The sequence below is a fragment of the Ahaetulla prasina genome, chromosome 3, assembly GCF_028640845.1.
Source record: "Ahaetulla prasina isolate Xishuangbanna chromosome 3, ASM2864084v1, whole genome shotgun sequence".
Taxonomy (NCBI): domain Eukaryota; kingdom Metazoa; phylum Chordata; class Lepidosauria; order Squamata; family Colubridae; genus Ahaetulla; species Ahaetulla prasina.
In genome coordinates, this window is record NC_080541.1 from 156,462,029 (window position 1) to 156,479,163 (window position 17,135).

At 35.9% G+C, this 17,135-nt stretch overlaps 1 protein-coding gene across 2 annotated transcripts in view; it reads right to left on the reverse strand.

Moving 5' to 3' along the window:
- AK5 (adenylate kinase 5) overlaps positions 1-17,135 on the reverse strand; it is a 124,081-nt gene that overhangs the window by 35,358 nt on the left and 71,588 nt on the right. The window contains exons 8-9 of one of the 2 annotated variants that reach the window (XM_058177140.1): positions 14,294-14,370; positions 12,156-12,185 (exon numbers count right to left, since the gene is read on the reverse strand). In XM_058177140.1, the coding sequence (XP_058033123.1) occupies positions 12,156-12,185; positions 14,294-14,370 (107 nt within the window). The remainder of the gene's footprint in view (positions 1-12,155; positions 12,186-14,293; positions 14,371-17,135) is intronic. The other variant, XM_058177141.1, reaches the window with a different exon arrangement.

A 17,135-nucleotide genomic window follows, 5' to 3' on the forward strand; every position in this document is an offset into this window, starting at 1 on the left:
TTCATGCATACTAGGATTGCATTGGCCTTTTTGGCAACAGAAGCACACGAGTGGCTCATACTTAAGTGACTGTCCATTATGACTCGCTCTCACAGTCACTGCTGTTGAGCCAGGTATCATCTACTGTATACCTGTGCATTTGATTCTTCTTGCCTAAGTGTAAAACTTTACTTTTCTCACTAATGAACTGCATTCTCTGAAATGCTATGTTCTTCTCTTTAAGTCTTGATACATTGACCTACTTCCACTCGTGATTCTCACTTCACTTGGTATCTTCCCTTCTGCTTGTATGCACTTGTATGCTGAATTAAAGAGTTGATAGGTTTTAACCACTTCTAAATGTACACTCTTCTGCTTCCTTGCTTCTTACAATTGTTTCCTTCCTGTTACACAGTAATATAATTCTGTGTAATATAATTAATATAAAAACAATATTATAATGTATACACATCAGAAACCAGACAATTGCTATTCCTCTTTCTCTTTTCATTCTTTAAGTTGCCATCATGTGACTTCTTTCTGAGTTTTTGCCATTTTATCTACTACTAATTCATTGTTCTGGCTTACCAGTATTATCTTGGGAAACAAAGCTAAACAGATATATAACCTTTAAGGAGTAAAAAAAAGAATCCAAATTTAACTGTCATTGATATCTGGAATTTTAGAAGTTATACAGATAAGCTTCTGCCATGTAACTTAACAACTATTGATATGAAAGATTAAAAAAATCTGGATAGTGGAAGTTGCAGGACTTGGAGAAAGCAGAAGAGAAGAGAAAGAACTGGAAAAAATAACAAAACACAAAGATCTGCAGATAGACATAGAAATGATGTGGCAAAAGAAAGATACAGGCTTTGAAGTTAAAGAATTAAACAATTTGAAGGATATAAATATATGTGTCAAATGATTAGTGAATGCCTTCTTCACACTATTGAGATGGTTTTGACTATCTAAAACTGATAATGTCTTCTCTTGCCACATGACTGTCTACTTTATCTTTTAAAGTGGAGACACCCTGGAGGGATGGACAGATTGAACATCCTTAGAGCAAAAGAATAAAATGAGCCACCCACATAATTTGCTAATCTTTTCCTATTGTCTGCTATCCCTTCTGTGTTCTTCATGTTATTCTTATCTAAAACAGTTTGGTCTTTTTTATTATTTAATTTTTCAATATGTTTGGTTTCTGCTTGAGACCTAACGTGATAGATCATACGAAAGATCAGCTTTGGCACAGCAATTGTGTCACAATAATTATTCAGAGGTCACTCAAATCTGTAGTGAAATTGTTTTCTTTGTGACTGTTCTATCATTTTAGCAATAACAGGAATGTTATGAAGTAGATCGTGCCATGACACTATCACTGCTGAAGTACAGAGTGAAAATAATACATGGACTGTGTCAGGGATTCTCAAACTGTGGGAAGGGAGGGAACATCTGAGAACATCAATCAAATTTTGGAGGAGCGACAGCTAACTTCTAAAAAAGATAAAGGTTCCCCTTGCACATATGTGCTAGTCATTCCTGACTCTAGGGGGTGCTGCTTATCTCCGCCTCAAAGCCGAAGAGCCAGTGCTGTTCGAAGACGTCTCTGTGGACGTATGGCTGGCATGACTCAACGTCAAAGGTGCACGGAACGCTGTTACCTTCCCACCAAAGGTGGCCCCTATTTTTCTACTTGCATTTTTTACATGCTTTCGAACTGCTAGGTTGGCAGAAGCTGGAACAAGTAACGGGAGCTCACCCTGTTATGCGGCACTAGGGATTCAAACTGCTGAAATGCCGACCTTTCGATCGACAAGCTCAGTGTCTTAGCCACCGAGCCTTGTCTCCACTCATGAAAACAATGTTGGGTCTTGTCAGTCGTTGCAGCTTGTTTTGTTTTTCTTCCTTGTCTGAGTTAAGACAAAAATAGCATCGGCAATTTGCCAAGAAAAGGACAATACACCACTGTGCTGACCTCAATCTGAAGATGAAACTGTGTAGGCTTCTATTTTGTGCTCCGGTTGCAACTATGTTACCTTTCATCCACACCATCTTTACTGCTTGGATGGGAGAACTCTTGTTTTGTCGGCAGGAACTAATGGGCTCAAGGGTAGAATATAATTTAAAAACAAATACAGATTTCTAAATGAAAAAGTGGCACACACTTATGTTCATTCTGGGTTTCTTTGTTACAAAAACTTCTCTACTACCCCAGAAATTTCTAAAAAGTAAGGTGGTGGTGATAATAATAAACCGTAAACTCTTTTAAGAACCAGGGGGGAAAAAATCATAGAATGATGCTGAAGACTTTTTCTGCTCCTTCAAATCTTTCACTAGGGTCTGCATAAAGATTATTTGAAGGAAATCGAAGGGGAGTGTTGCTAAGGGAAGATGCCACCACTATCTGAGTATACGCAGTCCTCAATTTACGACCACAATTCAGACCAAAACTGCAGTTGCTAAGCAATACAGTTGTTGAGTGAGTTTTGCCCCATTGTATGACCTTTCTTGCCACACTTGTTAAGTGAATCATTGCAGTTGTTAGTAACCCTGTTATTAAGTGAATCTGGCTTTCCCATTGACTTTGCTTGTCAGAAAGTCATCAAAAAATGATCACATGATCCCAGGATGCTACAACTGTCATAAATACAGGTCAGTTCCCAGGTGACCATATTTTGATCAAATGACCATGGAGCTGCTGCAAAGGTGATAATTGTGAAAAATGGTCATAAGTCACTTTTCAGTAACTCCAGATAGTTACTAAACAAACGGTTGTAAGTTGAGGACGACCATGCATCATGAATATGGATTTTTCTCCATCAACTCCAACATATCATCCCTAATTATTTACCAATTATTTTAATAGCATTTCCTTGATTAATATCATTGTTCTTTGCATACATTTAATGTGCCACACACACACACACACACACACACACACACACACACACACACACATATATATGTGATATAGATATATAGATATCTATATATCTATATCTATATGTGATATAGATATATCTACATATCTATATGTGATATAGATATATAGATATATATATATCTGTGTCTGAGTAAACACTTTTGCCTATCCATGCTGGATTATTCTTGATTTGGTGCCAATCTGGCACATTAACATCCCTGATTGACAGCCAAGCTGGTTTTCTTCCAGCTCTGTTCTCAAGCAGAAGAAAAATTCGTTTTCTCATTTGAACTACATGAACTTCACAGAAACAGCAGATGGGGTATTGGAAACCTGACCTTTTTTTTTTTAGTTTGGGTTCTGCAAATGTTTTGCCTGTTTAATATTACTGGGTGAATAGAAATCTCCAGGATTGAACTGGACTGGAAACTCTACGCTGGTAATTTATGAAGGTGAACAGGGCAACAATTTGTTTTCATTAATGGAAACAAATTGTTTCCGAGGTTTTGTTCCAACAACTTTCCCACTGGGGTAGGGAATCATCTTACATTTATCAGTGTCATGCAGTTGATGGCTTTAAATGTGGCACTAGTATATCAGCCAATTTTATTTGGGGGAGGGTGGCATCACAGAAATCCATTCGTTATTAGAGGTAGTCCCTAGGAGCATAAACCCACTGAATGATGTGATCTTGCCTAGCATCAAAACATCAACAAATTATTTCACTAATATCATCTTGGACCTAGACAGACAGATTTGGTAAGCAATAACATCTCTGTATAAATAGAGCTCCAAATGCCTCTACAAAAGGCATCTTTCACTATTTTCTCATTGCAAATGAGAAATATCTTAATCCAAATAATAATTATTTACTACTGAATTCTCCAATGGGAAATTGCTTTATACAATTAGACTATACAAAAAAGGTACTAATACCAGTACTAAATCCCAAAATAGTATTTTAAATAATATTAAAACCAGCCTTTTCCCCTAAGCAAGATAGGGATCTTTGCAACTAAAACTATTTTTTAAAGCTCTTGAATACACCAGTTCCCATGGTAACTTAAGATGAACAGATTGTTCCTGGATGAAAAAAAAAATATGTTAAAGATCTTTTAACATTCTAAGGCGATATTTTGCACATTCCTATGGTATATTTTTATCATGAATAAATGTCCCAATATCTGCTTTCTATCTGAAATGGTTATCTGTTTATCAATATTTACATAGTAAAAAATTAAATACTTCAGTTTTGAAATCTAGAGATCTTTCTCTACATGATTAGTTCATGTAAACTCCTAGTACTTAGGAGCTCACATGCCTATAACTATTAAAATTACAACCACAAAACTGAGCACTTCATAGCAAGGGCATCTCTGGTGAGGGGTGTCAAAAAACTTTGAGAATTGTGAAAATTCTCAAAATTCTAAGTGAAGTAGACCATTGACTTTTCTGAACCCCTTACCCAGGGGTGGAATTATTTTTTTTTTATTTCTTTTTGTCACAACAGTATACACAAAACAACATATTTTGAAGAAAATATATACATATATGTAAAAAAAATATGCATTAACTATATCAATTTGATATGATGAAGGGAACAATAGGACAGGAACGGTAGGCACTTTTGTGCTCTTATGCTACCAGTTCAGACCAGTTCGGGCAAACTGGTAGCTCTGACGATCAGCTGGGAGCAAACTGATTCACTCCGACAATCAGGTCAGCCTGCCCACCCGCTCCTGTGCTTTACGTACCTTTATCTTCTCAGCTGATTGGCGCGGTAGAGTGAATTGCTGCACCTCAGCTGTGTTACTCCCAAGTGGTAACACAGAAGTTAGTATTTATAAAACTGTGCACATGCGCACAGAGCACATTAGGCGTGCACACAAGCAAAGCATGCCTGTGCGCGCAAAGCACACCATCACCAAACCTGTGGTTAAACTGGCAGCATCCCACCACTGCCCTTACCTTCATCCCTGGATGCCCCTAACTAACAATATAACTTGTGTGGAATAGTTACCAACCAAAAGTCAATGTAGTAATTTTATGTATGTTGTGATGAGTTAAACATATATATGAAAAATTAGGAATGAGCTCCAATAACTAAGAAAGACCGGTATTCTAAGAACAGATAAACAAATCTTAGTCCATGCCTAAAACCTTTGTTTTCTTTCTTTGCTTTGGGGCTCCTATGTTTCCAAGTTGTGAAAATTTTTACATACATGTATATATATGAAATATTTTAATGCTGGCTGGCTAGTTTCAAATGACTAATTTATTACTGTTCATGTATGCATGTATTTTTAAATTTTCTAATCACGTTTCATTAAAGAAATCCTCAGGTTTTTTAAATGTATTATGTTTTTCTGCAACAGACTATAAAATAAAATAGATTTTACATGAGGGTAATAATAGCAATTTACTATGGCAATTTGCTGCCCTTTATATCCTCATTTAATCCAGAATTCTTCATAGAGTGATAAATTCAAAGATTTTGCTGTATATTAAAAAAAATTACATCTTTAAATTATAATGATCTTTATAAAGTCATATTAACCAACCTGTATGGGACTTCTTTTAAACCAATAATACCCAGAATCTTAGCTTTTACATAGCAAGAGAAATGTTCTTTGTCTCATTTCTCAGTCATCTTATTTTTGCTAAATCTTTTGGTATTGATACAACCATGATTATATCATAGTATTGATATATAATGGGTAGGTTTTGTGTTTCTATCCAAAAAATATTGTTCATATTTCATGGAACAGACAATGCACTAATTGCTCCTTTGAGTTTGTATTTCTAACGAGAAATAGGTTTTAGCCAACAACACACATTTTCTGGCAAACAATGTAAAAGTCTTTGTGGAAGTGCATCATTTCCTTAGTTTTCACAGTTTCAGTTATTTACTGACTTCTTCCCTAGTAACCTATGACTCATTTTAATAATTCAACACTTACAATTTCTATGAGAACAAATGATAATTCTTGAATGGAAGAAATCACGTCAACACTTAAGAATGAAATGTTCTATTCCATGCTTGCCCAATCTTGTTCATTCCAGATAGCTTGATGATGATTCTCTTTATGATGGCCATACTTATTGGGAAAAAATGCAGGTTGTAGCCCCGTGGATCTAACAAGCACCAGATTGAAGGAGCATAATTTTATTCCTTCATAGATTTTGACTATTAACTATCAGGAGTTTACATGAATTAGTCATGGAGATAATTCTGGCATTACTAAAACTACTCAAATCATATTTTTATTGCCAATTAACAGAATAACGGAGTTGGAAGGGACCTTGGATGTCTTCTACTCAACCCCTCTGCTCCAGCAGGGGGCCTTATACCATTTCAGACAAGTAGTTGTCCAATGTCTCTTTAATAACCTCCAGTGATGGAGAAAGCACATTCATGCATACAGTATATTGTATCCCATTCCCATGAACATTCTTTTACTTTTATGAAGATGGTTCTTACGCTGCGAATGCAAAATAGCCTTATTATTAATGTAAGTCTACATGATTAGATTTTGATGAGAATGCTGATGATTGTGGAAAAGTTGGGGAACAGTCAGTTTCAAGATTATCCCAGAATGTTGACCCAATGCAGATGATAACTACAAAAAAGCATCTCTAAGAGATTCTATCTTACTACCTTAATTGACTCAATATAACTGAAGTTGCAAATTTTCCAAGAATCTGCATTTATCATAAACTATGCTTATACTCTCTTATTTAAATCCATATTATTCTTAGTTCCTTAGGCCTGTGCACACTCCCATGGGCATACATAGGCCCTAAAATATATTGTCAAATAAACAGTATTTCCTGATCTTATGTTTTACTAATTGTAAACTAGGGTTAGGGAACTAGATACCCTCCAGATATTTTGGACTTCAACTGGTCAGCCCCAGGAAACATTTGGGGATGGCGGCGGGGAATGTGAGAGTTACAGTCCAAAACATCTAAAAGTTGTCGTTCAAGTAACAAGTATGTGTGATTGCAATTCACTGAACACAAACATATCCATAAAAGATAAACATAAAGCTCCTTTTAAAATGGCAAATTCTGCTATAGTATTTGAGGGCAATTGCAGTGGGAGAACCAGTAGGAAAAAGCCGTTTATACATTTTGTCCAGAAGCAATTTCTTTTCCTCTATGCTTCTTAGTGCATACTGAGAGCAAAATCTCTTCAGTACTCTGCCTAGGAGCCTATGGATTATGAGAGTTTTCTACTCTTTCTTCACAACTGGAAATTGCTTTTTTTTCCTGTTTAAAAAAAGAGTGACTATGTAAATACCATGTAAATTTGTTCTGTCTAACACAAGGGCCCCCAATCCCGGCCGGCGACCCAATACCGTGCTATGGCCTGTTCAAAACTGGGCCACAAAAGTGGCAGGTGAGTGTGCACACAGGTGCAGCTCCATTTGCGCAGCACGCATGCCCGTCTCTCACACAAACCATCCCCACTCGGGGGGGGGGGGGCACTGGTCCACAAAGCTGGAAAGGTTGGAGACCACTGGTGTAACACATAGTTTGGAACTAAGTAACACAGTCCCAAACAGAATTATACAAAAAAAGAAATAAGACCCATTTCTCAAGTATCATGATTAGATTTATTCATTCATTAGATTTATATCCTGCCTTTCAGTCAGCACCCCAAAATGTGTGTATTATGCTGCCACTTTTATTATTCCATAACAACTATCTGTGAAGTAGATTGTGCTGAGAGTGAGTGGCTAGCCCCAAATCATACTGTAAGTAGTCCATTTCTCATTTCTGTCTTAAAGACATATTCCAAACACCATGGATATTTAATTGCTTTTTTTTAACAAAATGCAACAACCTGTTATCTTCTGGGCACTAACAGAAACTGAATTGTTCTATGACATCTGCTGTTCTGTGATTATCTTCAGCACAGGTGGTCCTCCCATGTGTTAGCTCTTTTTTTTTTACTGAAAAAAAAACACATATAAAGGTGTAGACACCAGAAAGATTTATAATGAGTAACCTAGAAGTCATTTAATTATAATGCAAAATATGACTTCGGGCCTTTTATCACTTGATTTGCAGTTTGTACTGAACAATACATGAAATTTCCTTAATTTTGGTTTAACCTGATCCATAAACACATATCTTGTGACTGGTAAATTATGCCTTATGGCTATCATTTATAATTCTAGACAACCATGGTTTATTCAATGAGCCATAATTAACCAAATCATGTATAAATCTATCCATTGTCTTTCAGCTTACTATGTGAAGTATTATTAGAATAGAATAGAATTCTTTATTGGCCAAGTGTGATTGGACACAAAAAAATTGATATTATAACAATACATAGAACTGTTAATTCTTAAAATTCAACAGTTAAATATTCTCTTACTTGATAACATTCCTAGGGCAAAATCAATGTAGTGGAAGTGGAAGCAGCACATATAAAAGATCTTTCTTTGTTTTGCTCTAGATCATCTTGAAATTCTAAATTTTAGAGATGGGGTGCAACATTCCTAGCTTTTCTTTTTCTTTATCATACTATATAACAGGATAACAGTAACACAGTTGGAAGGGACCTTGGAGGGTATCTAGTCCAAGCCCCTGCTCACACAGTACAATCCCTGTACTAGGGATTCGAACCACCGAACTGCCGATCTTTCTAATTGACAAGCTTAGCTACTGAGCCACCTAGTCAGGCTTCTTTTCTATGTTTCTTCTTTTTTCCTATAACTTTTTATTCTTTCTTACTATTCTTTTTTAAGTTTAGTTTGTATTATTAGCCTTTACTATTGCAATCAAAATCCTTAATAAAAATTATAGACTTAAAACAATCGAAAATATTAAAATCCAGTCTTTGCCTCATGCCAACTCGGTAGTAAGGTAGACACCTATAGAATCTACTTCAAGAGAGCATTACATATACCAGGTACTGCTACCAAGAAGTTCCTCTTTATTTATTTCACTGAACTGTGTTTATCTCCCCATACCTGGAACTTCTGCTTTTCTGTGCAGCTTTTAATCTTTCCTTTGAAATCAGAGAAATCTAGAAAGATTGTTTAGTGGGAAGTATATGATTACTGGTGATAATCCTGCTGATGAAGATTCACGGAGCCCCATCTTTCTCATAATTATAAATTAATGGATTGTAACATCAAATAATACAAAAGTGATTGGCCAACAACTTTGCAATGTAAAGAAATCTAGCACAAAGAAGTCTGGTATGTCAACCAATCCTGGTCTATCTTACCGTCCACATTATTATAAACCCTTGGAAAAATTTACTTTGTGGTTCCCATTCTTCAGGAACGTGCTTTCAAGAGATTCTTGAATCAGTTTTAATTTGGAAAAATTACCAGAGACCTCAAAATACGATAAGTGGTCAGCAACCAAAATTAATGGTCTACACTTGAAGTTAAGAACCATTTCTTGAATATTACAGTGCAGACTTAACATATGGATACTTCCACCATCAGAGAACCATCAAAGAGTTGTGCAAAATATTTGCCAGCTGTCAACTCCTTAGTTGCACACGGTTGCCTGGAAACTAATCCTCTTGGCCCCATCTTTCTGACAGGCACTTTATTTCCTTCCAGATACACGTGACCTGCTGATATCTAGCTACACATCTTTTACTTTATTTGATATTCTCAGCAGAGAAATGCTTGGGCCGGTTTAGAGTTTGAAGACTGCATGGGTAATAAAAACATTATTCAGTGAAGCATAAAAGTTCTGCCACAGTCCCATATTTTCAGATATCAAAGGCATATTTTTAAGATGACTTTTTTGACCCTTAAAAAGCATTTTTTTCTCTCTCTTTTGGCTTAGCTGAATTGTGCAGAGGTCAATGCTGAGATTAGCTTCGACATACCTAGAATGCTTTGTTAGAATTTATAATGGCTATTTCCAGTTTGTTATTTTCCAATTTCATAGTATTGTGCTTTCAATCAATCAGCATATACATCTTTTGCTGGTTCAAAGAAACAGACATATGAAAAGCAAAAGCGTCTGAGGGCAGGTGCCAACTTGTTCTCTAAATCTATGGATATTTGAGCAATTTTGGTGAGTCCATTTAAAAAATTATAACAGGCAATTCTACTCTCTAAAGTCTATATTAAATATATATTTAATATCTTAATTAAAGATATTTTAATATCTTTTAATAGCTCAGGAGGATCTTCAGCCAACATAACATATGTGCACATTTCAAACCCAAGAATACATTAAGGCAGAAGCTCATCCACCCCAAGGATAAAACACCCAGATACAAACTGAGCAACGTGGCATATGCATTATAATGCAAGTGAGCCATGTGCAGATCTGTACATTGGGAAACAAAACAACCACATTATAAATGCATGGCACAACATAGGAGAACAAACCCATCAGGACAAGATTGAGCAGTCCAGCTGCATTTAAAAGACAAAAGCCATGCTTTTGAAGACAACAAAGTCCACATTTTGGACAGGGAAGACGTTTCACCCTTTGAAAGAAGGGTGAAAGAGGCCAGCTATGTCAAAATTGAACAGAGGGGGAGGGATACGACATCATATATCTCCAGTCCTTTCAGCACAGTCCTTTAAGCAATTCCAAGGAAGCTCCACACCCATTTGCACTACTCAGGTGACCCTGACGACACAGATAAACCTCCAAGTGGCCTCAATGACTGTCTAAAAGAATGTAAATGACTAGCTGTTTGCATGGAATATAAATCCTTCAATTCCCCACAATTCCCCAATTCCCCACCATCCAGTCAGAGCTGAAAAAGATTCTTCAATGAGAAGTAAAACATCTTCAAAGGAAACCAAGAAAGTCCATTTCCCTCTTGAAAAAGCACCTTTGGGACATCCATGTTAACAAAAGTGAGATCCCATTGTTTTCTGCTTTATAAGTTGCAGCTGTGTAAAAAGATGACAGTGCAATACAACTAGCTGAGTCAGTGGTGGGTTTCAAAATTTTTTGCTACCGGTTCTGTGGGTGTGGCTTGATGGGTGTGGCATGGCTTGGTGGGCATGGCTTGGTGGGCGTGGCAGGGGAAGAATACTGTAAAATCTCCATTCCCACCCCACTCCAGGGGAAGGATACTGTAAAATCTCCATTCCTACCCCACTCCAGGGGAAGGTTACTGCAAAAATCCCCATTTCCTCCTGACCAGCTGCGAATTGGGTGGCAGAGAATAGATAGGGGCAGGACCAGTCAGAATTTTTACTACCGGTTCTCTGAACTACTCAAAATTTCCACTACCGGTTCTTCAGAACTGGTCAGAACCTGCTGAAACCCACCTCTGAGCTGAGTATTTTCTGGTTCATCTAATGCAATAACTGATTTGTAACTGACAAAATGGATCAAAACTCAACAATTTACTATGCTAAGAAGAAAAACACCACCATTAAAATCACTGAAAACTATGTCCACCTCCATGTTGCCATGCTGACAGCAATATAACAATGTTGCTCCTATAAAAGATCAATAGGTAAGCTCTCTCTCTCTCTCAGGATGTCCTTCTCAAAATGTGAAATTTAAGCTCATAAGAAGAGAGGAGAATACTATTATAAGGTCTTTGCTGAATGAAGAGGGATTTGTTTGGGGTTTTTTTAAAATCCCAAAACAAACAATTTCTGTAATATTTACAGGCTACTTATGAAAAAATGCCCAATCCATCCTCTTATCCTGAAGCTGTGGAAGAACTCAGCTAGGACGAAAAAGGAAATATTCTTAGCCCTGTTTTTTTTTTAAATAATGAAAATAAACTCTTCTTCTTGAAGATTTATTTCAATCTATGAAAAAATAAGAATCTATACTTTTCTCCCATGAATGGAAGACGAATTGAGAAAGAAGAAAGATTTAGTTAGATTATCAGAAAAGAAGTTTAAAATTTCAGAGTCCCGCATTCTCATTTAGACCATCAACTGCTCAGTTTCTGTGTAGCCATTTGTAAAACAAAACAAAACAAAACCTGGTTAATAAGGTGTGATTTATAATTCTGAGCTGCATCATAAGAAGGACTATTACAATAGCTTGCTTTTATTTTAAATCTATATAAAATGTATGCTTTGGATGGGGAGATTATATTCTTTGAGGAAAAGTTAATCTTTACTATGTCTAAAAAGTATTGCCAAGAGGTAACATTATATATTTGCAATGAATTTCTTTCATGTTAGAGATAAGGAATATGTTTTTTTTTTCTTTGCAGTACAATGTGTTAATATGTTTGCAATCCTTGACTCTAAAAATGGTCATTTTTACTTACAGTATTATGATGCAACTGCATACAGTAAACCTAAAACACATTAAAGAAAAAGCAATATGCACCTTGAACCCTTTCAGACATTCCACGTGCTCTGAATTTCTTAAAATTAGCAACCCCTATGCATTCCCTATGGGTTAAACAACTGAAGGAGGCAAGGTAAATGGAGTAGCAACAAGTGAGTGAAGCCAGAACAAAAATAGGATAAAAGCTCCATTCTTTTTCTGCCTCTTCTATATACTCTTAGTTTTGTCCCAATTGTGACGCTGCAAGAAATGACCGAACTTTTCCTGTCAAAGGACCCTTCTTATCTAATACACCAGAGGCTGTTGAACTACCTGTTATCAGACAGTAAGACTGAAACATACCCCTATTTCAAAAGATGTGCCCCAAATATATTTGCAGTCTTTCCACTGATATATAGAAAATTCTCGATTTATGACCACAATTGAGCCCAAAATTTATGTTGCTAAGTGAGACATTTGTTAAGTGAGTTTTGCCCCATTTTACGACTTTCTTACCACAGTTACTAAGTGAATCACTATCGTTTTAAATTAGTAACACGGTTGTTAAGTGAATCTGGATTCTACGTTGACTTTTCCGGTCAGAAGGTTGCAAAAAGTGATCACATGACCCAAAGACACTGCAATCGTCATAAAGATGAACCAGTTGCCAAGCATCCGATTGTAAATCACGTGACCCTGAGGATGCTTCAGTGGTCATAAGTGTGAAAAAAGGTCATGAGTCATTTTTTTTCAGTGGTGTTATAACTTTCAATGGTCACTAAACGAACTGTTGAGAACTACCTACCAGTATATTTTCTAAATGAAGGGAAGGTCCAAGATATGTAACCAAAAAACAATAAATCCAGTGACGACAAAATTATGTCCTATTAATCTAGTTCTTTCTTTCATGAAGCTAAGGCATGAAGATATGTGGACTTTGACTGCCAGAATTCAATTCTGGGAATTGAAGTCCACATACCTTAAATTTCCCAAGACCGGGAAACACTGAGTTAGGACACAGCTATAATAACCTTACATTCTCATTCTCTTATTGGTACAATGTTTGGGGACAAAATGATAGTCTAAGCTTTAGTTGCATGTTTCAACTTGACAAACTCTTTCTTGTCCCTTGAATAAGCTACCACTGCTTTCTGCATACTATCTTTCTTCCCAGATAAGGCTACAAGGTTTTATTTCATCTTTCTGCTCACTGATTAAAACTTTGGAGCGTCATAGTTACTCTTCAGCTTTTTTGCTATATTCAGCTAGAATCAGCTGATATTCTTCCTCATCACTGAAGGAAGTTTTAAAGAGGAATCTGTGGGGTCCTTGGTGCTCCCTAAGCTTAGTGTTTTGTTTTCTTGCAGACGTTTCATTACCAAACACCATCAGTGCTAAAAAAAAATAAGATTTGCTCTTATTTTTCTATACAAATGAGAAATCTACAGTGTGCAGTGTGTTCCATGTTTTCTTTCAACTAAATAAAGAAAAATTACAGGGTTTTGCATTCATTCAAAACCCATTTGACAAAGATGCGAATGGAACAAAAATACACTTGGTGAAATAGATTCATTTCAAACTACCCTCCTAGCTGCCCTTTCAGATTGTCTTCTAGCTGTGTGTTTGATCTTCAAAAAGCTAAGGGAGAATAGACCTAGTTTGTACTTGGGGAGGAAATCACTTTCAAATCTTAAGGAGACCATATGCAAAGCTTTACTGATTATTTTTTGACTGCATAAGTGTGGATTTTATTTTGAAAATACACCATCAGATAAACATTGAATTGTTTCTTCTTCTGGGTACTGAAACATGTATGGATTTCTTTTCTAGAATGTACGGAAAACCTGCAACAGAAAAGAGCATAAAAAACACACACACAAAAAAAAGCATTGAAAAGCATAAGACATGCTCAGAATAAGAAAAGAGATGGGATAACAAGACGGATTTTAAAATGTGACAGAAGTCCTTTGAACGCACATTTGTTATACTGGGTTTCAGAAAAGCTGTCTTATTATGGCATTCAGAAAGGAACAGAAATTCTCATAATAAACTCTACCCCTGCTTATCAATTCCCTCACTTATGCAGTAACCAAGGCATTTATAAATGCAAATAAAAAGATTTTTTTTCACCATTACCTGATCTTCAAAGTTAAATTCATGATCAGGAATCTCTCCTGGGTCCAAAATGAGACTAAGGTCAACTTCACATGGACCTAAAAATAAGAAAGGGAATAGGCAGGTTTCATGATGATGCAATCTCAATGGGAAAGGTCTAAATGGATATTTTTACTATCAAATAAGAGAAGACTCCATTTTAAAGTAAGCAATGGTTTTGTTTTCATTCGTAATGGAAATTTCCTGACATAATTATGTAATCAGTTACTAAAATCTAAAATAAAAACATCTAAAAATAATTCTCATTGAACTCATAGAATTAACTCTGAAAAAAGACATGTTATTCAAGTTCTAGCTGTATAGAGAAGGCACTAAAGCTGAAAAAGTTGAAGGGAAAGAGAAGGGGAATAGAATCAGTTAAGTGGCATTGAGTACATAACTGGAAGACTTGAAGGACCAAATACGGGACAGATCATGATGAAGAAAGCTCATTTATGTGATCGCTAAGAGTTAATACAGTCTTGATGGCACATAATCCCTCCATCAATCAGAATTGTGCTCTTAATACTGGAATATTACACATGTAAGTAAATCTCACTGAGTAAAATGCAAGTATCTTTTTTATATATCAACTTTCCCTTCATATGTAAAAAACAAAAACCTAGTAATGCAAAAAACTCTCACTAATAGGATATTGGAAAGAATCAAAACAGCAATTATACCAAAATACTGAATAATAAACATATTGTAATTTTTGGTTTTCAAATTTAAATTCAAATTTGTTTTAATGGGTTTTAATGGGTTTTAATGGGTTTTTAGTTCCAAATTTTAATTCTGGCCAATTTTAATAAGTTTTTTAATTGTATTTTTTAATCTGTATTTATAGTATTGTATTTTTATTTGGCTGTGAACCGCCCTGAGTCCTTCGGGAGAAGGGCGGTATACAAATGTAAATAATAAATAAATAAATAAAATAAATGTTCACTGTTTTAACATGGTGATAACAAAATGGAATGGTTCTTTCCAGTATTATTATACTGCCTTGAGGTCTTCAGATTTAAAAGGAATTGCAACATCCATGAGCTGCAGAAATGTACACCTATTTTTTAACCTATAACATAGATTTCTATGTTATAGGTTAAAAAATAGGTGTAAATTTTTTAGAAGTACCAGAATTTTTTTCCCATTTTTGCATATTTTTTTGAAACTAGAAAACTTTGAATTTGTATTTTTGTGTAAGGTTTTGTTTTTTCCTGTTTGCCAAGGGCCTGAACATTTCAGTGACTCATCTTTTGAATAGAGAGAAATAGTGTGTGGGGATAAAATAAATATATGGGTATTAGAATTCATACAGAAGAAACAAATTGCTACCTCTGATTCCTAGAAATTTGTTGGCTGCCATAGCTACATGATGGGGAATTTAGTTACTTTGCAGCATAGCTCTTTTCTATAAGCTTAGATTTTTTTTTTTATGCTTCATTTCTTAACATAGTTGATATTAAAGCAAAGAAAGGGAACTGAATTTTAATTAGAGATTGAATTCTGTTCCCCACTTACCCTAAGAACTGGGTAATATTAAGACAAATTATTCAATACATCTAGTATTATGATCGATCACTCACTCATTCATTCATTCATTCAATGTATCTGCTGCCCATTTCATTCAAAGCAGCTTTGGCTTGCTTGTATTGTCATGTACAGAAAAAAAAACACCACACTGAATGCTTGCACTGAAATATCCATCTGATCAGTGGTGGGTTGCTACCGGTTCTCCCCAGTTTGGGCGAGCCAGTAGCGGAGATGGTGAGTGAACCAGTTCTCTCTGACCGTCAGTTGGGCCCTCCCGCCTCCCCCCCATGATATACCTACTTATATTCATTGCTGTGCCTCAGCTGTTCTGAAATTCAACGTGCTTGCGCAAAGCAAATCACACTCAAATCGCGTGCGCGAAGCGAACTGGTGGTAACACTGGTTGAAACCCACCACTGTATTTGATGCATGTTTTCTCCAATCATGTATGAAATACTCTAGATAAGTTGCAAGTGTTAGTTCTCAATTAGTATATTAGAAGGGAAGTTTGAAGCACAGAGAGATTTTGTTGGGGACTCTGGCAGACCTTCAAACAGGATCAGCTTCTGTCAGCATCGCCCTGCCTTTTTCTTTGTAAAGGAAGAGAAAGAGAAGAACTGATCCACCCAGTGTTGCTACAGAAAGTCAATGAGAGGATCTTTGGCCGACTTCCAGTTCCCTGGAAGAAGCGAGAACAGGGACAGAAATGGAGAGGAGGTGGTGCTGAGTAAAGGCTTCATTTGATGCTCAGCAGAAAAAGAGAGGTCAATTTAACATGCCAGATGAAGCTCATGGACCAACCATTATCCATTTCTGTATTAAAGGATATTACAAACTATACTTGACAATTTGTAATACTGACAAAAGATCCTACAGAAATTTCAACATATGACTAGTTCTTGCTATTAGAAAACAAAGACCTTCCAATAAAACTGCTTAAATTAAAAAATTAATTCTGAACCCTGTTTACTCCAGACTTGTTTTGATGAAGTTCTACCAAAGGAATAATCTACCAAAGGAAGAGAGAAATCCTTGGTTAGGATTTATTGTGATCTTGAAGTCAAAAGAGTTTTTCTAAAAGATACCTAATGTCCATATAACATTATGCCTTGCACAGTTAGTGTTGGAAAAGAATATTAAAAAGATCTAACCCTTAAAAACATCTACTAGATTATTCCCTAGCCCATGCCTTAATTGTTCTACTAGAGAAAGAGGACAAAGAGGTGTTATTTAATTTCAAGTACTGGAATTAAAACTGAATTCCAAGTCATGACTTTGTGTCTTCTAATTCTAC